Source organism: Sebastes fasciatus, chromosome 22 (assembly GCF_043250625.1).
Source record: "Sebastes fasciatus isolate fSebFas1 chromosome 22, fSebFas1.pri, whole genome shotgun sequence".
NCBI classification, from domain to species: domain Eukaryota; kingdom Metazoa; phylum Chordata; class Actinopteri; order Perciformes; family Sebastidae; genus Sebastes; species Sebastes fasciatus.
In genome coordinates, this window is record NC_133816.1 from 13,559,180 (window position 1) to 13,583,556 (window position 24,377).

Consider the following 24,377-nt stretch of genomic DNA (forward strand, 5'->3'; position numbering starts at 1 on the left):
TTGTACATTATTATTTTGTATTTTATTTCTTTTAGAAGAAATATGGGGCTCAAATATATATATTCTTCATAAAATATAAAAATTTAATTTTCTTTTATGATATGCATTTATGTGCTGTGTTCATTGCAAGCAGATTAACCAAATTTACCTTTACTAGCTGCTTCCAGTTGAGGTGGTTCGGGCATCTAGCACGGATGCCTCCTGGGCGCCTCCCTTGGGAGGTGTTCCAGGCACGACCAGCTGGGAGGAGACCACGGGGAAGACCCAGGACTAGGTGGAGAGATTATATCTCTACTCTGGCCTGGGAACGCCTCGGGATCCCCCAGTCAGAGCTGGTTAATGTGGCCCGGGAAAGGGAAGTTTGGGGTCCCCTGCTGGAGCTGTTGCCCCCGCGACCCGATCCCGGATAAGCGGTTGAAGATGGATGGATGGATAGCTGCTTGCAATGTAAACCAAGAATTAAAGTCTGGTTAGGAAAGCAGAAAATGTATTTCAAACAGAGCTTAACAGAGGCATTCAAATTTAAAATTGGTCACTCTTTCCATAAAACCTTATTTGGACTTGTTTTAGGTTGGTTCTGCTAGTGTACAGACTAGCGAGAGAGATGCATCCTTGCTGATTCAAATAAGCCTATTACACTAATCACTAAAGGACTTACATTTTAGCATCTTATGTAATTTTAAAAGTTGAATATACAGTACAGGATTCCAATATACTGTATGTATAGAGCTGGAAGAGGAGGCACTACATTGCACTCACTACAGCAAACCTAAGTTTGTCTAATTTGTAGGTGAGGATGTTTTTATTGAGTATGTTTTATTGTTTGACTTGTTAGACCCCAGTCACTGTGCAGTTAAAAAAGAAATGTCCATAAAGGACCACAGGGGGGTGTCAAACTACCCTTACTGATACCTACAGGAAGCAAGTACTCCTTTTTAAGCCTGGGACTAGGACTGCTTATGTCCCAGGATGCCATGTCAAGGTGACTCATAATGAGCCACATTCTCCAAATGCTGTAGTACTCCATAACTTAACTTTTTGAACTCTTTCAATTTAAACTCGTCATTTCCTTTGACTTATTTGACAGCTAAAAATATTATCCTGCTTTGCTCAGTTCCTGGGGTCAAATTCCTGGTAGCACTGCACTAATGCATGGAACTGGTTGATCCATCTGACAGACCGACCGACTGATCTTGACAACGTCTTTAATTAGAAACATGACATTAATACAAAATCAATGAATTTACTTGGACCTGCAGTACAAATAATGAGGAAAAGCAGTGGGAACCTTTATGTCAGATTTTCACAAACTCAACCTTCTGGTTTTGCCTTTTGTCTTCTTATGTTACATATTGAGAAATATTGACCACTCACTTCAGACACCGTTGTATTCAAAACATTGTTATAAAATGTGTGCTTTAATTGCTATATTATCTATTACTGATGCATTGCACTTGACTAAATTTCTACCACTTAAAACAACCTCATTCTACATCCTGTACAGCATAGGGCCCTTCCTCTTTTCTGTGTAAAGAAACCACAAGCTCTGGTGTGAATGTGATGAAACCTGTGCATTTCTTGTTATCGTAGCAACACATCTTCTATGTGTGAAGAGGAACTAGAAAGTCACACTCATGCTGAGAAGCATTGGCTTGGCTTGTTTCTTCTCAGGCTCCAGTTGCTACAGTATAAAGTAATCTGTATAGCACAATGGAACAAAACACATGCAACGGTTAATTTAGTGTTTGTTCATTTGATTTCCTTTATTTCTGTTTATATCTGAAGTTATTGTAGCAACATGAGGTAAAAACAAAGGCATCTCATATTACAGATATGCTTACTCCATCTTACAATGTAGCATCCCACAAAGTCTTCAAAATGAAAAGTTGGTATTAAAGTTTGGTGAGTCAAAAACACTCATTATTACTCTGTATCTACTATATATATATATATACTTTTTAATTTCCACAAGTGCACTTTTGTGTTCTAAGCTATTATATTATCACCACAATTGTTACTGCTCTTTTAAGTGATAAGGAAAGCCTGTTTATTGACCTTCACAATGATGTCCAACTTGTAAGGATCATGCATTTGTGGGATGAGCAGCACAGCTGATTCTGTGGGTAGCGCCCAAGAAAAATTTGCCGAAATGCTCTGCAAATGGTAAACAGTGTATTCTCCTGTTGGTATTAACTCTTGTTTTGAGCACCTGTTTGCGTTGGGCATGCTGGGTGCTGTGCCCTACTAAAGGGATAATTTTGTGTCTGCTCCAAGCATCGGCATGCCACGTTTATCTAATCTGGATAAGGCCCGTGCGATAGGGCAAGTTGAAGCTGGTGTTCCGCAAAACCAAGTTGCAGCATTATTTGGAGTCAGCCCTGGTACCATCTCCAAAGTGAAGGCCAAGATCCGTGAAACCGGTGATGTAAAAGACAGACCGCGAAGTGGGCGTCCCAGGAAGACAACACCCGAGGAAGACCGGTTCATCACCCTTAACAGCACTGAGGAACCGTAGGCTGTCTTCTAGAGATTTGCAGGCAAGGTTTGCAGGACGTTATGGCATACAGATCTCTGATCAGCAATCAGGAACAGACTGCACACAGCCAATCTCAGAGCTCATAAGGCTACCAGGAAGTCTGCAATGACTGCCCCTCACCGTCAGGCCCGTTTGCGCTGGTGTCAACAACACAGACAATGGAACCTGAACATGTGGGGGAATGTCATGTTCAGTGATGAGTCCAGGTTCTGTCTGCGAAAGTTGGATGGCAGGTCAAAGTATGGAGACGACGCAGAGAACGCTATGCTGATTGTTGCACCGATGGAGTAACAGCTTTTGGTGGGGGCTGTGTCATGGTGTGGGGCGGCATCTCCCTCACTGGCAAAACAAGGCTTGTCATCATTGAAGGCCATCTCAATGCAGTGAGATATCTGTTGGAGATTCTGCAGCCAGTGGCGATCCCATATCTCCACAATCTGGGACCTAACTTCATCCTCCAAGATGACAACGCTCGCCCCCACAGAGCCAGGGTTATCACACACTACCTCCACAATGTGGGAGTAGAGAGAATGGAACGGCCTGCCAAGAGTCCAGACCTCAACCCAATTCAACCCTTGTGGGATCAGCTTGGGCGTGCTGTACGTGTTAGAGTGACCAACACAACCACGCTGGCTGACCTGCAATGAATCCTGGTTGAGGAATGGAACGCCATCCCACAGCAACGTGTGACCAGGTTGGTGACCAGCATGAGGAGGAGGTGCCAGGCGGTTGTGGCTGCGTATGGATCTTCCACCGCTACTGAGGCTCCTGACGGTGTATTAAATGAATAAAGTGTAAAATAGCCAATATATCTTGTTTGTTCCTTGTTACTGATAGAGAGTTCAATCATCCAATCCACCAAACAACTCACAACAAGAGTCAACTCCAAACCTCATCACAATATAGGCAGTATATGCCCACAACATGCACTAAATAACACACAAAATGTTAGGTATGTATATGATGTGATATGATTAAATTAAATGTTTCATGGATGTGCAATAAGTACTTGTTAATGCCAATGTTTTAAACGTGTTTTAGGTACCAGGCACAAACCTTTGCACAAAAGGCAGGCTAATATATCTTTGCAGTGGGCAGGAAGTGTAAACTGCCAAACTATGCTGCGGTTAAAGCCACTAGGAGTTTCTCAGCTTCGGCAAAAGGGAAGTTGGACAAAACCTTTGCTCTCATGTTCTATTCTATATATGAAATTTAACTTCTCTCTTTTTGTTGCATTACTATTAATGCAAAGTAGAAGAATTTCTCAGCAGAGCAGAGAGTGTCGGTGCTGGATGTGAGGATGGGGCACACTTTGCTCTGTGTGCTGGGCCTACTCTGTGAGTACATCACTAACTTTACAATTGTTTGATTTTCAAAGGCAGAATCGTGTTTTTTTTATCAACATGGTAGTTTTGTAGCGATTATCTTAGTTGCGGATATGGCTTGGTTCAGACTGGAGGGCCGTGTTAAGTACACCACTGGACTAGTAATTTTCACAATGCATGTATAGCATATGGTCCAAGGTATTGTTATGTATATAGCTTTTGAATCTAATTTATTGCTATTTATTGTATTTTATGTATTTCATTTTAAAGAGTTATTTTTTTTATTTGTGACAACTTACAGAATATAATCACAGAAATGCATGATACTGATGATTGATAAGCAACAGTTAAAGGGACTGTTTGTAACTTTTTAAGCGTATAAATGTACCTGTTCGGGACACATGCGTGCTCGCGTGTGGCCGGAGCCCCTCCTCCTCTGTCTGCTTGCCTTCACTCACACAGTTCGCGTTCGCTCGTACTCGCTCCACCTCTAGACGTGAACACGCGCACACTACACACTGCAGAAGAGTTAGTTTAGCTCTGACAATATCTAGTGAATGTACAGTGGACTTTTGTGCAGAAATAAATGCTGCAGCTCCTCCAGACCAACAGAGGTTTCCCGTGTCTTGTGAAGTGACGGGTGATATTGTGGTTTTAGCTGACGTGTGTCGCCTCACTCTTTTGAGCGATGCTAGTTCATGTCTATTTAGAGCGAGCAAGCGTGAGCCCGACGCTGACTTTCATTGACTTAACGGCCACAGGTGTTGCTGTTAAGAAGCATTTCTGAAAGTTACAAATAGTCCTTTTAATATTAATAATAATAATTACTGATTATAATTGCCACTGGTACTACTCCAGCTGGATTTTAAATGCCTTTTTTTTTGTCTAATGAAGTTTTAATCTTTATTTTAGTGCTGAATACACCCCTCTACGGACAAAATGAAGGTGACAATTTATTAAATATAAATTTTATATAGGTATTATAGGATATATATATATATTTTTTTTTGTTTAATATTTACTCACTCAATATATATCTCCTATTTATCACATGCTGTATCACTCTTTGTCACAACTTCCTTTTGTGTTTTGCCACGCATGTGTCATTTTACTGTATGTATCAATACTAATTATTAAATGTCTAGATTAGTGCCCAAGAGTGTGAAAGAACTTGTATTTTCCTCACACATTTTTTCCAGTAATTACTCTTTTTGAAATTGTGCAGTTTATTTATGTAGGGAGATCTGATGCTGTGCTGACCTTGATATCAAACTGTCTGTAGAGTCTGTTACCTGTTTTTCACGCATTCATTTGATCATCTTAACAGATCAGAATGATGAGCAAGAGGAGGGTGCTAAGGACTCTGGTGAGGAGACGAGACCAACAGGTCGTACAATCAGTTACAACAGTCTGCACAAAGATTTCAATAAAAATGAGTTATGTAATCAATAATTACACTGAGGGCAGTTGAGTGTCGGCATGCTGTTCAAATGATCTCACTCAATTTGAATAGTGACACGGTGCGCTGGCTGCCTCAGTGGGGTTCTGTATCGACAGCGAGATTGTTGGGATACAAAAATCCTCCAGAACAGTTTCAATGCTCCATTGCATTGATTGAACCTATGACTTCACACTGTGACTTAGGCAATTGCCAGGGTTGCATGTAAAGGCAGATTTAAAACTAGAGTCAAAAATTCAGTTTTTGAAACAAAGACATAAAGATGAATTGCTCCATAAGTGACAAACTGATGTTTAAAAATGCTTGATTTTCATTGACTGCAGTGGTTCACCAGGATAGAATTCAAAATACTGTCAAAAATAGTTTTTGAGATGAAATTCTGAAATTTACCACAGTACATCTACCATGACCTCAAAATGTTGTCATTTATTTTCATGAACATTGGGAGTTTTATTTAGTGAGAATTTGCAGTAGCTGTGTACAATACTGTTTACACCAAAATGTGTTGATGCAGTGTGGGCTCAGTTTTTGATAATGTAAAAATCTGGCTGGATCGTTTATGGAGGACTGACTGAAGATGCAGTGTAGCAAATTTGGTATCAATTGAGCAAAAAATGTGGGATAGGGTTAATAAGTTTTACAGTTTTTGAGAAAAACAAAGTGATGGACTTCATAATTCTTGCTAGTTTGAAGCATATAAACATTTCTGCACTCTTGGGCCTGTATACATTTTGGTGGAAATTGCATACTGTAGCTGCCCGGCCCCTAAAAAGAAGGGCAGAGTTGAGCTGTTCACATAAAGAGGTTCATATAAATTATAGGTTTGCTTTCACAACAAACCATCTGATAAATGTTTCTTTGTGAAAGTTGAATACAGGACTAAAAATTTAACCCATCCTCTGTGTCCTGCAAAAACAATATTCTTCTTATAATTATTACAGTAATGTAGCAAACAGGGAGGGGGACTATGGAGCTGTAAGACATGGGTACATGTGCTTATTTAGTAAACATATTAAGTGTGACTTCTACAGCTTCTTCTAAATCCAACTTAATGTTTTGTGTTTGAATGTTCATGACAGTTTACAGATATTATATTCATCAATGATATCATATCACACTGCTAAATCACTTACATGTCAGATGAAGTGTATGTTCATTTGATTGAGTTTATCAATAAACTGATGCTCTACCTCTGTTACATAGGTGCTAAGGCAATCCTGGAAAGTCCTGCATTCACTTTGTTTGAAGGAGACTCGGTGATTCTGCGCTGTAAGCATGCTACTACAAGAAATGAGGCGAAAGCTACATTTTTCAAAGGCAGATCAACCCTTCAAAAGGACCCAAACCATCAGCCAGCAGAAATGGCTATTAATCCAGTATCCGTGTCACATAAGGGCTGGTACAAGTGTAAGTTTGATGAGGGGGCAGAATCCGAATCAAGACAACTGAATGTGAAAGGTAAGTAGCTGTCAAATTGTGATAAAAAACATTAATATTTATAGTGTTACACCAACAATCCCAAAAATAGGTTACAAAATAATCTAAGACGTCTAAAGCATCCACTTGATGTATTTCCTGAGCTTTAAGTTGTAGTTCACTGTCTATATTTAGCAAAAAAAATGTTTAATCTTACAATAAATGCTACATAAAGTAAGCAAGTTCTGAACAAGTGAATATTTTTTCTGCATTCACCCAACCAATCACTAAACAGACAGAAGTCTTCAAGTTCAACAGATTCTGTCACCAGGGGCCCAGAGAGCTCAATGCACTGACACTTAAGAAAATGCTGCAAATACATAAAGTATTGTATTGTATTGTATTGTACACAACACAGTGGAAGTTTCCAGGGAAATCATACGACTAATGAATACCTTAACCATTTGTCAACAATTTTGGAAAGCAAGCTAATTCTAGATTTCACATTCTGATTGCATGATTTCATTATTGGATATATTGGATACACCTAGCATCAGACGTTTATTGACTACTTGTGTCTCCCCTAGAAATTTCTTTTGTATTTAAACTTATGTTGCTGTGTACTACTCTTCTCTATTTTCTTGTGTTTTCTGTATTTGCAGCCGTGTACGTGTTGTCAAACTATGTCTCTTAACTTGCTTTTGTTCTGTCTGTGTTTTTTTCTTAAGCTGCAGTTTGTCGAACTTTCTCTGCCCCCAATCAAGGGGCTCCAGACATGTACATGTAGAATTCCCTAGTGTCTGGAGATCTATTATGTACATACAAGTGCAAACAAATCGGTTCATTTAAACAATAATAATAATAATGTGAAACAAAAGTGTTTCCTTTGTGTTATGTAAACATGTAAATACATTTTTGATGCTATGTCCATTACAGTAATTTCCTTGTTTTACTGTTTTTCTAAACTAAACAGAACGTAGACGTCAGGTCACACTGAAAGCAGATGAGACAATCATACCAGAGGGAGGCGATGTGAAACTGACCTGCTCTTTGGAGGACCCTACTGACTTAAATTATGAATGGTTCAGACGTACTTCAGACTCTTCTGACAAACTTTCTCTTCAGACTGAAAATGTTAATGAACCAGACAGAACCATCTCAGCGGGAGGCAATTACACCTGCAGAGGATGGAGATTGAAACCAGATGTCTTCACACCAGAAAGTGATGCAGTCATCATTCAGGAATTTGGTGAGTTTATTAATTTCCTGCTGAATAAAACAACCGACAATTTTAATGTTCTTAAACAATTCTTGAGGCGTGGAAGAATTGTTGTTTAGAAGAAAAAGAAGAATGAATAAATTATGTTAACTGAGAAAAGTTCCTTCATCATGGCAAGAATGGGCCATCTATTTGGACTTCTTCAATTTGTATAGACACAATAGAGGAATTGGGGGCTTCCTTAAGTCTGTTCAGTTTTATTTCTAAATATCTGGAATCCGTTAAGACATCACTTGACATTAAACACCATTCTGCTGATTTTTGTTACAGTAGTTGAAATGGTTTTGTCTTGTTTTATTCTAGATTTGAAATAGGTTGGGTGGTTCCTATTTTGGATTGTTTAAATATATTTGAAGTTGAGTGAAGTTCGAGTCTATAATGTCAAATCAACATATCCCTGCTAAAAATATATTTTTGTCATATTTGACAGTAGCACATCCATGACACAGTTAATCTGTGAACAAATCAGCTTCCTTTGCCTCCTTTTAGTGCTCATTATGGCATTTCCAAGATCCCACTGCGCCTGAGTGAAAACAACCAATCAGAGCCGAGGATTCGTCTAATGCAGCTCACAAACTGCGACCAAACTGTGAAATTAGGCAGCGTTGATCAAATAAGAATTAAGATTCTGTTACTGTAATGCCTATTTCTTGCCTCAAATATTTTCAGAAACATATTTTAGTGTACTGTGTGGCTGTAATATAAGAAAGTTTGCTCCGACCGGTGGGCGGTGCTTGATTTTAGCTTGACTGTTTTAAACATGGTGGCCGGGTCACAAACTTTCTCATTTTACAGCTAAACAGTACTCTAAAATATGTTTCTGAAAACATTTGAGGGGAGAAATAGACATTATAGTAACAGAATATTGAATCATATTTGATCAGTGCTGCCTAGTTTGACCGTTTGATGATGATTTGACTTTGCGAGCAGTGATTGACAGCTGTGTGAGACAAATCCTTGGCTCTGATTGGTTGTTTTGCCTTAAGGCGCAGTGAAATGCCATAAGGAGTCCTAAAAGGGAACCTGATTTTTTTTCAGGTTATCTGTCTCATGTACAGGATATAGTGGCAGCAAATATGACAAAAAGTCATACTTGCTTTAATGTCAAATCACAACATGTTTTTTATTTTATCAAGATTTTAAGTTGCACAAACGATCGGATCTCAATGCGTCCTCAATGCGTCTTGAGTGCGTTCACACCTGTACTTAGAGCTGTTCACTTGTGATCCGATCACTGAGGACGCATGTTAATACCAGGTCTGAACAGGGCTTTACTTAATGTTCTTCCATATTGTTGGGATCAAACTGTCTAGTCTCTGTACTAAATGCATCCTGTGGAAGGCTTCTAGTATTTTTGGAGACTGTTGTGAGCCTCTGTAAACTCTTTTATCCTTGAGCAGCTGCTAGTACTGTTATTAAACTGCTTGGTACTTAACTGGCCTTTGAGCAGTTTCTTTTACACAATTTGCATCATTATAATTGTTGTGTTATAGCTGATGAGTTTATTTTGCTGCAGAATAGAACAGCATGCATTCACATCATTTACAGCAGAAATAAACAAGGATTGTAGAACACTGTTTAATTTTGAATCCTGTTTTTATCCTAACTGGGTATTTTTGATGTGAACAGTTCCAAACACGGCCACTGTGACCCTTCACCCCAACTGGCCTCAGATATACAGCAGTGAGAAGATCACTCTCCGATGTGATATTGAGGGAGGTGGAAACACTGGCTGGACGTATGAATGGAGAACACCCAGAACAAACACTCTTACAACACACGAGGAATACATTATTAGTGAGTCCCACAGTGGAGAATACCGTTGCATGGGTAGAAGGGGCTATACCTTTACACAGTGGAGTGATGCCAAGACATTGACAGTATCAGGTAAGTCTTTTATTCATACGTAACACTACTGTATTATTGAACAAAGAATGTGTCACTCACATGCTCTGTTTATAATGACTTTGTTATTGTGCAGAATGTGAGTATAAGTATTTAGTCTGTGATGAAATAAAAACACTTGAGTTGAGTGTCTCGCATTAGTTAGACCATATTTAATCCATCAAGAAAATATTATCCAAATAAGGCAACAGAAAACACTTCTTTCATCAACAATTATGTAGCTCTCTTCAGGTCACGTACTAATAAATTCAGTTTTTTACTGAAAAGGAGCCAGTAATTAGAGTACTGCAGCTTCTGAAATATAATAATTCACAGGGAAATGTACTGGACTGAATATCAAGAATATAAAGTAACTTATAGGGTGGAACGATGGTACAGTTTAGCAGGTTAGGTTAATCATTGGTAAGGTTAGTTTTCATTAATCGCCTAATTGGCTAGTTTCTCCTCGCGGCAAACAGCTCCTCAAAGCTCCTCAAAGCTCTCCATTTTCTCTGCCCATCCGCATCCATGTAGTTAGAAAAATGTGGATGTGTGCGGACAGGCGAAAACCCCTGCAAAGGGCCGTGTCTGATTGTGTGACGTCACTTTGGCCCCTGCGGTCACTTGCGACTCTGCGGCAAGCATAAATCAAGCTTTAGTGTGAATGTTATGTTATATATTAGCCCTGTGATAGACTAACAACCTGACCCGGGTGTACCCTTGCTCTCGCCCAATGTGAGCTGGGATAGGCTCCAGCTTTCTGTGAGCCTGCAAAGGATAAGTGGGTACAGATTATGAATTAATAGATAGTATGCATTATACAGTTGTCTTCCAAAAAAGGAAAAAACAGTGAAAGTGTTCAATTTGGCTCTTCATCACAATAATTACCAATTAAAATGCACCGATAAAATTAGATTCACCAAATTTTCTGAATCTGTCCAAACATCTCCTGTAATTCGGCAAACACATAATCCACCAAAAAGCATGAGATAAAGTATTTTACCGTGGGTCTCAGTAACGTGAATGGACGCAGAGGAAAAGCAGTCCGGTGAGAGTGACTCTATATAAGCATAGATAAATTAAAAGAAAAATAGAAATAAGAATACCAATGAAATGTAAATATGTGTGCATTATCAAAAATAAATGCAAATATAAAATGAACTATCAGTCACATAATCACATAAACTTAAATACAGGGGATTTAAGATTGCTGCATACCATTTCATTTTTTTAATGAATATATTTTTACATTTTAACATTTTTAATTAATAAAAAAATAACAATTAAGTTTCATGTTCTGTCATCTATTATTCCATTACTTTCCCTGATGTTTTAGATTTTTAACGTGGTATCTCAGTATCTGTATCGAGCTATTTAGGCAGGGTATCGTACAGAAGTCAGAATTTTAGTACCATGATAACACTAGGTCGCAGTGATTAAAAGAGTATTTTCTGTGGCCATGTGACAGTTAGTTTTATGACAACCTCCAAGAATGGGTGAAATTCATTGTGTATTCTTTTTCATCAAGGTATTTTGATCAGGTTCATTCACAGGAACACTAATGACCTTTTTATGTCTCTGTTCTAAACTGAACAGCAAATAAACCAAATGCTGTACTGAGTCCTGACAACAAAGACATTCCTGTAGGGGGCAGTGTGACCCTGACCTGCTCTGTGAACCCATCACCATCATCATCATCATCATCATCATCATCTGGTTGGAAATACTTCTGGTACAGAGGAGAGACATCCTCTAAACCCCTGACCACACAAGGTGATCAAATCAGTGTCTCACAGGGAGGAGTCTACTGGTGCATAGGAGGGAGAGGAGAGCCGGTTTACTACACAGACTACAGTGATCAAATCTATATCACCGAAAATAGTGAGTTTAGCATTTGTCTCTGAAACAGAATTAAAAAACTTTTTTGTATTCATAATAATTGATGGATAAAAGGCTAAAGACATTATGTTTTGATGTAGATTTAATGTTTTGTCTTAATTTTTGTATCCTTTCTGGAAATTCTTGAACATGAACAGTTGCAAAAGAGGCTGTTGTGACTCTGCACCCCATCTGGACTGAAATATATAAAGGAGAGACGATCACTCTCAGATGTGAGGTCAAGAACGGAGGAGACACTGAGTGGGAGTACGAATGGACAACAACACCCAGCTCAGACAAACTATCAAATCAAAAAGAACACAGTATTAGAAATGTTTCTGCATCCCACAGTGGAACCTACAGTTGTAAGGGCAGAATGAAAAGTGCAGAGCGGTCTTCAACAGATTGGAGTGATGCCATCACATTGACAGTACCATACAGTGAGTCACAACACTATTCTTTCAAAGTGAATATTATACAATTCATTTAAGAGTTGTTTTGGTTCATATATATTTTAATGTTTGTGTGTACTGATTGAACAGGATGCATTTGATTCACTATCATTACATGTCTTCATTCTGAAAAATCCATTTCCAACAGATAAACCTCAGCCTGTCCTCACTGTGTCTCCATTATGGCTGAGTCCTGGAGACTCAGTAACTCTGACCTGCAATGTTAAACATCCATCTGCAGGATGGAGGTTCTACTGGTATAAGGCTGTTCCTAAACTAGCAGGCAACTCTTACAGTTATGAGCTGCTACCTGGCAGCATCAGTGGGACTGAACAGGATTCCTACATCGTTCATGGACAGACACACACAGCAGGATATAGGTGCAGAGCTGGAAGAGGAGATCCAGTGTTTTACACTCTGAACAGCGAACATAAGTTTGCCTGGTCTGGAGGTAGGTCTGTTTCCGTCTGTCCTTTAGTCAAGAAGCAGATGTTATGTCATCACCTTGGCTCATCAATTTTTTTGTCCGTGACCAACATACAGTATCTTGAAAACAAATTCCTATATTGACAATTAACTGTGATAATCGTTTGATCTTTACTCTCTCGCAAGCATAAAACCAAACTTTCTGCTTTCCACCTTACTGGGTGATTTTATTGGACTTGGAATTTCCTGGTTTCCTTTTGTTCTTACTTTTCCCTTTTTTAATTAATCTGATAGCATAAAACACCAAAAAGAGAGATATGAGATTTTCGCTTAAACTTGCTGGTTATACTTAATAGATTTACTCATACAACATTCAGGTGTGTATAGTTAGAAGACACTATCATTTAAGATAAACTCTGGAGATTTTTTTTAATGTATTCATTTATGTCTTTTATTTATTTATTATTATTTGTTATATTAATATTATTTTGCATATAGGAGTTTGATTTTTTTGGAACAAAATGTGACAATGTTCATGTAAAAAAATCAATAAAATACTAATTATATAAAAAAGATAAACTAGATAATAAGATAACCTTTAACTTGTGACTTGATATGTGACTGAAAATGGGTTCTATGGGTACCCACGAGTCTCCCCTTTACAGACATGCCCACTTTATGATAATCACATGCAGTTTGGAGACACGTCTTAGTCGAGTCAGCACACTGACACACTGACAGCTGTTGTTGCCTGTTGGGCTTGAGTTGTTTATGCTAAATGCAGTACCTGCGAGGGTTTCTGGACAATATTTGTCATTTTGTGTTGTTAATTGATTTCTAATAATACATACAGTATATAAATATATTTGCATAAAGCAAGCATTTTTTCCCACTCCCTTGTTGATAAGAGTATTAAATACTTGACAAATCTCCCTTTACGGTACATTTTGAACAGATAAAAAATGTGCGATTAATTGTGATTAATCGTGATTAAATATTTTAATTGATTGACCGCCCTAGTTTGCACTAATCCTCAGCAAAAACAATAAGAGCAAAGGAATATTTGTATTGTGGCAATTTTAATCTTAAGTTCCCTGTGCTTGGTTTGACTGCTTATTACATGTTGTTTTTCAGATGTTCATTCATCAGCGTCTCTCACAGTGAGTCCTGACAGAGGACAACACTTCACCTCTGACTCTGTGTCACTGAACTGTAAAGGAAACTCTACTAAGTGGAGAGTGATGAGGTTTACTGAACAGAGCTACCTATACTCCTGCTCCTACTGGGGGACAATGACTGGATCCACATGCAACATAGGCAGTATCTGGCCTAGGGATACCAGTGTGTACTGGTGTGAGTCTGGATCAGGAGAGTTCAGCAACGCAGTCAACATCACTATACAGGGTATGGTTTCATTGCATTTTCTTTTTCTTTTATAAAGTAAGGTTCACGGACATTTTAAGAGTTTGGCACATTACTTTGCTACATGGTATTATAAGTAATTGTAAGTGACTAACATTAACCAAAATATTTTGTTCTATACTCTATAGATTTAGCCTAAGTAGGTTCATCTTACCTATATTATGATAACTAAATGTTAGTCTTGTTCATTAGTAAATGTCATCAACATTTAGCAGCACGTTTGTACACAAACTACTGCCAGACAAAAATCTCCTGTCTTTGAAAGTCTTGCTTTCTTTAACCATCCACTCATAAAGCTCAACAGCATTGTTTTATTTGGTCAAAGTTCACTTGTATAGTAAGTTACATAAGTTCTATGTACACAATCACTGATCACTCTGTAAAATAACAACAACAAAAAACTCAAAGTGTGATCTCTTCTCATCATTATACATCCACTCAGTCTGGAGTTCTGCACCAGCTGATCTCTGACTGAAGCCTCATATTCTTTGACTGTTTCACAGAACAACACATTATCCTGGCGAGCCCCGTGTATCCTGTGACTGAGGGAGATTCTGTTAGTCTGAGCTGCAAATTGAGAAGGCAACAATTTGCTTCCAATGTGTTTTTCTATCGAAATGGCAAACTCATCCAAAATGACACCAGATGGGAGCTAAATATCTCTGCAGTGTCGAAGTCAGATGAAGGCTTCTACAAGTGTCAATACTCACAAGAAGAGTCACCACAGAGTTGGATGTCAGTTAAAGGTGAGTAAAACTAAAACAAATGCTGCTTTTTCATTTATGCAAAACGTGGTTCTGTCTGAGAAGGAAATATTGTCAAATGCTTGAATTTGAAGTAGCTTTAGTTTCAGACTGTTTCACCTGTTGGATTCAGTAAACATTTTTTTTCCTTTTGAGCTGCATCAGTGGTTGTGATAGTCACCAGTTATTATGAATGGCTAATACTAACATTGTAGTCCATCCTGTGTATGTATATATTGTACTGCAAGTGTTATGTTGTGTATCACAATAACTATGTCACTGAAACAGGGATTTTTGTTGTGCATGTACATGCATGTGTGTTGTTTATACCTCTGGACCTGTAAATGTATGCTTTTGTATTTATGTGTATGTGTTTTTATATTTATGAATTTTTGTCTTTACTGTAATATTTATTATCTTTATTAAATCACTCTGTAAATTCAGTCAAAGAAAAGTGCTTTATAAGTTTATTAACAGTTATTATTTATTATAGCAGGGTCCAGGCTTGAAGGCTCGTCATCTCCTGTCCCGTTGATTATTGGGCTGGTGTGTGGAATCATACTTCTTCTTCTTCTTCTGCTCCTTTTGTATCGCTACAGACCGTCCAAAGGTGAGACCTATTTCTTCTATTATTAGATGTTTTGTGCTTTAATTATTCAAATACACAGATGTATTCTGATCTCATGAAATTGAATGGCAGTATAACAACTTACAATACAAAACCATGTAACAACAAATGTCTTTTTTCACAGATTCATGCTTCATCAGGTTGGTACAACGCTCGTCTCATTTTGAACATAGGAGCAAAAACATTCCATGTTCCTTTTTTGAATGTATTTGCTACACTTTGTAGGCCGATCCGGTCTGAGAGCACCGATCGGGGCTCCGCCACAAGTCACGTGGTCAACCAGAATGAGGCTCAACCCAATGAATATTCCTCTCCTCTCGATGGTAAGCACAAGCTTGATTTATACATATAACCATCCATCCATTAACTGTAACCGCTTATACTATTCAGGGTCCCGGGGGTGCTGGAGCCGATCCCAGCTGACATTGGGTGAAGGCACCGTACACCCTGGACAGGTCGCCAGACTATCACAGGCTGACACATAGAGACAGACAACCATTCACACTCACATTCACACCTACGGGCAATTTAGAGTCAACAAATAACCTGCATGTCTTTGGACTGTGGGGGGAAACCGGAGCACCCGGAGAAAACCCACGCTAACACGGGGAGAACATGCAAACTCCACCCAGAAGGGCCCCAAGCCGGGTTTGAACCTGCGACCCTCTTGCTGTGAGGCAAAACAATTTACGTTTTTAAAATAAGTACCAGATGTCTCAAAACAAGATCAAATTACTTAAATTAAGATTTGTGCTATTCTTGTTTTTAGATAACAAAACGTAACAAATATGATAATTAACTTGACATTTTGACATTTACTTGAATTAATATCAAACAGCCTTGTATAGTCAGTACCATGTAATCCATTCCATACTCAAATCAAGTCATACTAGAAATTTAAATCAAAACATAAACAAGCTCTCCAAGATTGTTAATATTTCAGGAAGGGTGATTAGCAAGTCACAGAAAACAACATTGCAATATACTGTATTTGACAGTGGTGTACACAGGAAGGCTGAACTTAGAGCTGCAAATTCCTCACAACCATTACACTCTAGAGTTCCAGGTGCTTCCGTCTGGCCATCGATTTAGGGTCCCAAGGCCAGGGTCTGGCCGGAACATATATAAGAAGTCTTTTATTCCCTAATCCATATAAGCAATGAACACGTCTGTCTATCTGTCTGTCTGTCTGTAGCTGTAGCTCACTGACCTAGAAATCGTTTTTGCAGCGGCAGTTAGAAATGCAACAACTGCTCGATTTGATGGGATCGATAACGAGTGATTTATATAATATCCTGTAACTAAATAACATGCCTATTTCAGATGCAGCTGATTCCCAGGATGTCACCTATTCTTTTATTGAACTTAAAAAGATTGGAAAGAAGCGTGAGTACTCCCAATACATGCAATAAATAGAGAATAGAGATGTTTTGGCCTGAAGTGAATTTTTTTTAATTTTATTAATTCATCTGATCATTTAACAGGGAAGCAGCATGAACCAGAGGAGAGCGTTGTTTACGCTGATGTGAGGACAGGAACTGCAGGTACATCAGTCACCTCGGGTGGCTACTGCGTACAACCACTAGGGGTCACCAGAGTTTTAAACTGTCAAATCTTACACATACAGTATCTAGGGCCTTTTGCTCTTGTGTGTATTTCTAAGTTTTTGTTTTTCACATACAGCATGTGAGTGTTTGTGTGTCATTTGATTCTAATATATCCACATCTCTTTTGATATGTGTTGTGCATTTTTTGCCACCAAATTGTGCCTTCTTTATGGTTGCACAATAAGTTTTGTTTGTTTGTATTGCACAATAATATTGCACAAAATATGTCTGACGCTGCTGTACAGTCGTGAAAAACACACAGGCATCCTAAATTTCCATCCAGCTGTATAGCACAGAATATGTCTGCTGAGCAAACAAATCATGAGATCTGTCTTTTGTTTCAGACAATCTGATGTATGCCCAAGTCAACTGCCAGAGTAAAGGGAAAGCCAAGAAAAACAAAAGTAAGTAAAGTCTGTGTTCACCTGCATTTGTTATTGCTCAACAGGTTGGCCTTGGACAATTTACAGTATGTAATGTGTTCAATACTTTTTTTCAATCATAGATGTTTATAATTGTTTTTTTAATTCACATTTCTTATTCAGCTTATTGTTAGCAATGCATATTTATTTAATATTGTGTATGTATGCACGGCTTAGGAACAGTTTACATGCATTAGTAAATTCTGTAAAACATTATCATCAATAATTATTACATATTATGTGTATACTGTTAAATTAAACTGAACATCTCTCTATTCTTAGGAAAATCAACTCCTGAAGCAACTGATGAAACGCTTTATTCTGAAATCAAACCAGGACCAGCTCTTGGTAATAATGCTGCCATATGATGTTCACACTTTAATAATTTATTCTCCAGATCATTAAATGGGTCTGAGTCAGAATTACATGTCAGAAAGCATCCTTGCATCATGAATAACGACACGTCTTTTGTTTTTTCTGATTCTCTTCCAGGTCTGTAAAGAGAGCCGCATCGACAAATGGTTGAGAGCATTTCATGAAAGTCTTGCGTGCACCCCAGCTATCCAAATATTAGTCATGCTCAGTATGTTGTACAGTTAAATGTGTTAGTAAATTATATAAAATAATCACATCATGTGGATTTAATTACTCTCAGCACAAGCACAAGACTACTGAAGCATATTCTCATTTAGTATTTATGCTCTGCAGTATTATTAATAATGATATGCATCATTTTGTTATTCTTTTTTTAAGTTGTTGTAGGAATTTGAGCTTTAGTAACCAGCTGTGCAGCTTTAAAGTCGGCATCGTTTTCTGTGTTGCATGAGAAAGATCCAGAACATCAGTGTTTACTTTAATACATGTAATAATCTGCTATCAAAAAACGTATATTACTTGTTCTTCTCTGTTTTCCAAAATGTATTGATAGCTATTATATGTATTTTATTTTTATCTGAACAGATTGTATATTTTTTGTGTTTTTAAAATCTTTTTGAGCATTTTATGCATCAATAAACTTTTATTTCAGCAGTAAGATGTCAGTTGTGTTTTTAATAGTTTGTTTGACTGGACAGCCTAACTGGATAAGCACATTCCAAAGTATCCGTCTGACACTATAAGGCTTGGCAAAAGCCTTAGGTGGACCTGGTATTGATGTTCAGAGACTATTTCTTTGGTAAAAACAACATCCAATCAGAACTGTTCACTGGAGACATTTGCTCTGGACATGCTATTGGATTCCTTTAACTAAAAAGCAATTGAACTTCTATTGTATTGGGGTGAAGGCAGAAATCTCAGACCCAAATGCATACAAACCTAGCGGTATCTCATCATGAAAACTTTTACATGTGAGGCTGACACATGCATCATGGGGTGGATAATCGAGAGGGGATTCCAGGCACAGAGCACAGTGGGCATTTTCATTTCCCTACATTATTATAAAGAGGCAGAGTCCCTCCCCTTCAGGTGGACCCAATGGGACCTTATTTCAGAAACAAGTCATCACACTGACACACTGACAGCTGTTGTTGCCTGTTGGGCTGCAGTTTGCCATGTTATGATTTGAGCATATTTGTTATGCTAAATGCAGTACCTGTGAGGGTTTCTGGACAATATTTGTCATTGTTTTGTGTTGTTAATTGATTTTCAATAATAAATATATAAAACTGGGAAAAAAAAGTTCAGAAACTTGTGTTTGGTTGATTATTTCTCTGTTGTTACAATGCTAATTGGCATTGTATTTTACATCGTTGGAAAGCTTGTTTATTTACCTTCATAATGATATCCAACTTGTAAGGATCATGCATTTGTGGGATGAGCAGCACAGCTGATTATGTGGGTAGCGCCCAAGAAAAATGTTCCAAAATGCTCTGCCAATGGTAAACAGTGTATTCTCCTGTTGGAATTGACTCTTGTTTTGAGCTCCAGGTGCTGCCGATCAGGCATCTGATCGGCAGCACCTGTGTACATGGGGCCTGCTGGGTGCTGTGCCCTTCTAAAGTGATCATTTGGTGTCTGCTCCAGGCATCGACATGCCGCGTTTATCTAATCTGGATAAGGCCCGTGCGATAGGGCAAGTTGAAGCTGGTGTTGCGCAAAACCAAGTTGCAGCATTATTTGGAGTCTGCCCTGGTACCATCTCCAAACTGAAGGCCAAGTTCCGTGAAACCGGTGATGTAAAAGACAGACCGCGAAGTAGGCGTCCCAGGAAGACAACACCCCAGGAAGACCGATTCATCACCCTTAACAGCACTGAGGAACCGTAGGCTGTCTTCTAGAGATTTGCAGGCAAGGTTTGCAGGACGTTATGGCATACAGATCTCTGATCAGACGGTCAGGAACAGACTGCACACAGCCAATCTCAGAGCTCATGAGGCTACCAGGAAGCCTGCAATGACTGCCTTTCACCATCAGGCCCGTTTGCGCTGGTGTCGACAACACAGACAATGGAACCTGAACATGTGGGGGAATGTCATGTTCAGCGGTGAGTCCAGGTTCTGTCTGCGAAAGTTGGATGGCAGGGTCAAAGTATGGAGACGACGCGGAGAACGCTATGCTGATTGTTGCACCGATGGAGTAACAGCTTTTGGTGGGGGCAGTGTCATGGTGTGGGGCGGCATCTCCCTCACTGGCAAAACAAGGCTTGTCATCATTGAAGGCCATCTCAATGCAGGGAGATATCGGGATGAGATTCTGCAGCCAGTGGCGATCTCATATCTCCACAATCTGGGATCTAACTTCCTCCTCCAAGAAACAACGCTCACCCCCACAGAGCCAGGGTTATCACAGGGTTATCACAGACTACCTCCACAATGTGGGAGTAGAGAGAATGGAACTGCCTGCCAAGAGTCCAGACCTCAACCCAATTCAACCCTTGTGGGATCAGCTTGGGCGTGCTGTACGTGTTAGAGTGACCAACACAACCACGCTGGCTGACCTGCAACGAATCCTGGTTGAGGAATGGAACGCCATCCCACAGCAACGTGTGACCAGGTTGATGACCAGCATGAGGAGGAGGTGCCAGGCTGTTGTGGCTGCGTATGGATCTTCCACCCGCTACTGAGGCTCCTGACGGTGTATTAAATGAATAAAGTGTAAAATAGCCAATATATCTTGTTTGTTCCTTGTTACTGATAGAGAGTTCAATCATCCAATCCACCAAACAACTCACAACAAGAGTCAACTCCAAACCTCATCACAATATAGGCAGTATATGCCCACAACATGCACTAAATAACACACAAAATGTTAGGTATGTATATGATGTGATATGATTAAATTAAATGTTTCATGGATGTGCAATAAGTAGTTGTTAATGCCAATGTTTTAAACGTGTTTTAGGTACCAGGCACAAACCTTTGCACAAAAGGCAGGCTAATATATCTTTGCAGTGGGCAGGAAGTGTAAACTGCCAAACTATGCTGCGGTTAAAGCCACTAGAAGTTTCTCAGCTTCGGCAAAAGGGAAGTTGGACAAAACCTTAGCTCTCATGTTCTATTCTATATATGAAATTTAACTTCTCTCTTTCTGTTGCATTACTATTAATGCAAAGTAGAAGAATTTCTCAGCAGAGCAGAGAGTGTCGGTGCTGGATGTGAGGATGGGGCACACTTTGCTCTGTGTGCTGGGCCTACTCTGTGAGTACATCACTGACTTTACAATTGTTTGATTTTCAAAGGCAGAATCGTGTTTTTTTTATCAACATGGTAGTTTTGTAGAGATTATCTTGGTTGCGGATATGGCTTGGTTCAGACTGGAGGGCCGTGTTAAGTACACCACTGGACTAGTAATTTTCACAATGCATGTATAGCATATGGTCCAAGGTATTGTTATGTATATAGCTTTTGAATCTAATTTATTGCTATTTATTGTATTTTATGTATTTCATTTTAAAGAGTTATTTTTTTTATTTGTGACAACTTACAGAATATCATCACAGAAATGCATGATACTGATGATTGATAAGCAACAGTTAAAGGGACTGTTTGTAACTTTTTAAGCGTATAAATGTACCTGTTCGGGACACATGCGTGCTCGCGTGTGGCCAGAGCCCCTCCTCCTCTGTCTGCTTGCCTTCACTCAGACAGTTCGCGTTTGCTCGTACTCGCTCCACCTCTAGACGTGAACACGCGCACACTACACACTGCAGAAGAGTTAGTTTAGCTCTGACAATATCTAGTGAATGTACAGTGGACTTTTGTGCAGAAATAAATGCTGCAGCTCCTCCAGACCAACAGAAGTTTCCCGTGTCTTGTGAAGTGACGGGATATATTGTGGTTTTAGCTGACGTATGTCGCCTCACTGTTTTGAGCGATGCTCGTTCATGTCTATTTAGAGCGAGCAAGCACGAGCCCGACGCTGACTTTCATTGACTAACAAGCATTTCTGAAAGTTACAAATAGTCCCTTTAATATTAATAATAATTATTACTGATTATAATTGCCACTGGTACTACTCCAGCTGGATTTTAAATGCCTTTGTTTTTGTCTAATGAAGTTTTAATCTTTATTTTAGTGCTGAATACACTCCTCTACGGATATGGTGAAGGTGACAATTTTTTAAATACAAGTTTTTTATAGATAATATTATAGGATATATATATTTTTTAAAAATATTTTCTCACTCAATATTTATCTCCTATCTATCACTCTTTGTCACAACCTCTTTTTGTTTTTTGCCACGTATGTATCATTTTACTGTATGTATCAATACTAATTATTAAATGTCTAGATTAGTGCCCAAGAGAAAGAAATTGTATATTCCTCACACATTTTTCCAGTAATTACCTTTTTTTATTTACTCTTTTTTAAATTGTGCAGTTTATTTATGTAGGGAGACCTGATGCTGTGCTGACCTTGATATCAAACTGTCTGTTACCTGTTTTTCACACATTCATTTGATCATCTTAACAGATAAGAACGGTGTGCCAGAGAGGAGCACTGAGGGCTCTGGTCAGGAGACGAGACCAACAGCTGGTACAGTCAGTACCAACAGTCTGCCCAAAGATTTCAAGAAAAGTGAGTTATGTTATCAATAATTACACTGGAGGCAATTGAGTGTCAGCATGTTGTTCAAATGATCTCACTCAATTTGGATAGTGACATGGTGCGCTGGCTGCCTCAGTGGGGTTCTGTATCGACAGTGAGATTGTTTGGATACAAAAATCCTTCAGAACAGTTTCAATGCTCCATTACATTGATTCTCTATTGGAGTGAAATGTGGTTACTTTTACATAATTTTCTTACTCATTCAGTGAGCCCATGTGCCCTGTTTGGAAGCATTTGAATTGTTTCTGAGTTATTGTGACTACCACCAAGTTTAGCTTCAATAATTTTACTTATTTATTAGCCATGTTGGTATGAATATAAATACAAATTAAATCTTATTTTTAGGTTTAGAAACTTAAAACTTGACCAACTTAAGCTGTATTTCTTGTTGGTTTCTCTCACAGAAAGCATGTGGTATGAAGCTTATTACACATTATAATCTGGAGTAGTGTGCTTTAAATGAGCGACTATCACATATATAAAATCATGAGAAGGAAAATTAAAAAAAAGAAGATTATAGCTGCTGCGCAGCTGTGGTTTGGGGCCGGGCATTTAGAGGAGGAAGATGAAAAAAGGAAGAGGAAGACAAAAGAGAAGTACAGGACGGTCCATCATCATTAAACCTTTAAAGGGGACATATGCTCATTTTCAGGTTCATACTTGTATTTTGGGTTTCTACTAGAACATATTTACATGCTTTAATGTTCAAAAAACACATTATTTTTCTCATCCTGTCTGTCTGAATATACCTGTATTCACGCTCTGTCTGAAACGCTCCATTTTAGCGCATTTCAACGGAATAGCAACGGAATTGCGTTGCTAGGAAACAGCTTGGGTCCATGTTTACTTCCTGTCAGCTGATGTCATTCACATACACTGCAACAGGAAAGAACCTGAGACACATTTAGTATGTTTACATTTAAAACTGTGAAATGGTCTAAATATTATAGATTTGTGACATCACAAATGGACATAAATCCTAACGGCTCGTTTCAAACGCACAGTATCTGAATACGGGCTGTGTGTATTTTTCCTTGGATTGAGTGTTTTGATACTTTCACAGTATTTATATATCATTTAAACCTGCTATATAATATAAAAGACATGAAAATCTCACTTTTGAGGTCACAATATGGGACCTTTAAGGCTTTAGCATGTTCGTTCTGCTTCGATCTGGTCTCAAACTCACAACCTTAGACACCAAGGGCAAGTCACTATCTTGGTGAGCTTACTGTCTGGGGGAACCTATGACTTCACACTGTGACTTAGGCAATTGCCAGGGTTGCATGTAAAGGCAGATTTAAAACTAGTGTCAAAAATTCTGTTTTTGAAACAAAGACATAAAGATGAATTGCTCCATAAGTGACAAACTGATGTTTAAAAATGCTTGATTTTCATTGACTGCAGTGGTTCACATGAGGATAGAAATAAAAATACTGTCAAAAATAGTTTTTAAGATGAAATTCTGAAATTTACCACAGTACATCTACCATGACCTCAAAATGTTGTCATTTATTTTCATGAACATTGGAGTTTTATTTAGCGAGAATTTGCAGTAGCTGTGTACAATACTGTTTACACTAAAACGTTTTGATGCAGTGTGGGCTCAATTTTTTAAAATGTAAAAATCTGGCTGGATCGTTTGTGGAGGAATGACTGAAGCTGCAGCGTAGCAAATTTGGTATCAATTGAGCAAAAAATGTGGGATAGGTTTAATAAGTTTTACAGTTTTTGAGAAAAACAAAGTGATGGACTTCATAATTCCTGTCGGTTTGAAGCATATAAACATTTCTGCACTCTTGGGCCTGTATACATTTTGGTGGAAATTGCATACTGTAGCTGCCCGGCCCCTAAA

The 24,377-nt window shown here is 38.6% G+C and overlaps 1 protein-coding gene and 1 long non-coding RNA gene across 2 annotated transcripts in view; both read left to right on the top strand.

The window, feature by feature from the left end:
- The window catches only part of LOC141760374 (uncharacterized), a 115,235-nt gene that overhangs the window by 55,422 nt on the left and 35,436 nt on the right, over positions 1–24,377 (top strand). The window contains exons 12-13 of the mRNA XM_074623098.1: positions 9,645–9,902; positions 11,496–11,780. Coding sequence (XP_074479199.1) covers positions 9,645–9,902; positions 11,496–11,780 — 543 coding nt within the window. The remainder of the gene's footprint in view (positions 1–9,644; positions 9,903–11,495; positions 11,781–24,377) is intronic.
- LOC141760370 (uncharacterized) lies at positions 3,668–5,540 on the top strand. Its single transcript, XR_012592337.1, has 3 exons — positions 3,668–3,873; positions 4,774–4,806; positions 5,189–5,540. It is a non-coding gene; the product is annotated as an uncharacterized LOC141760370 (long non-coding RNA).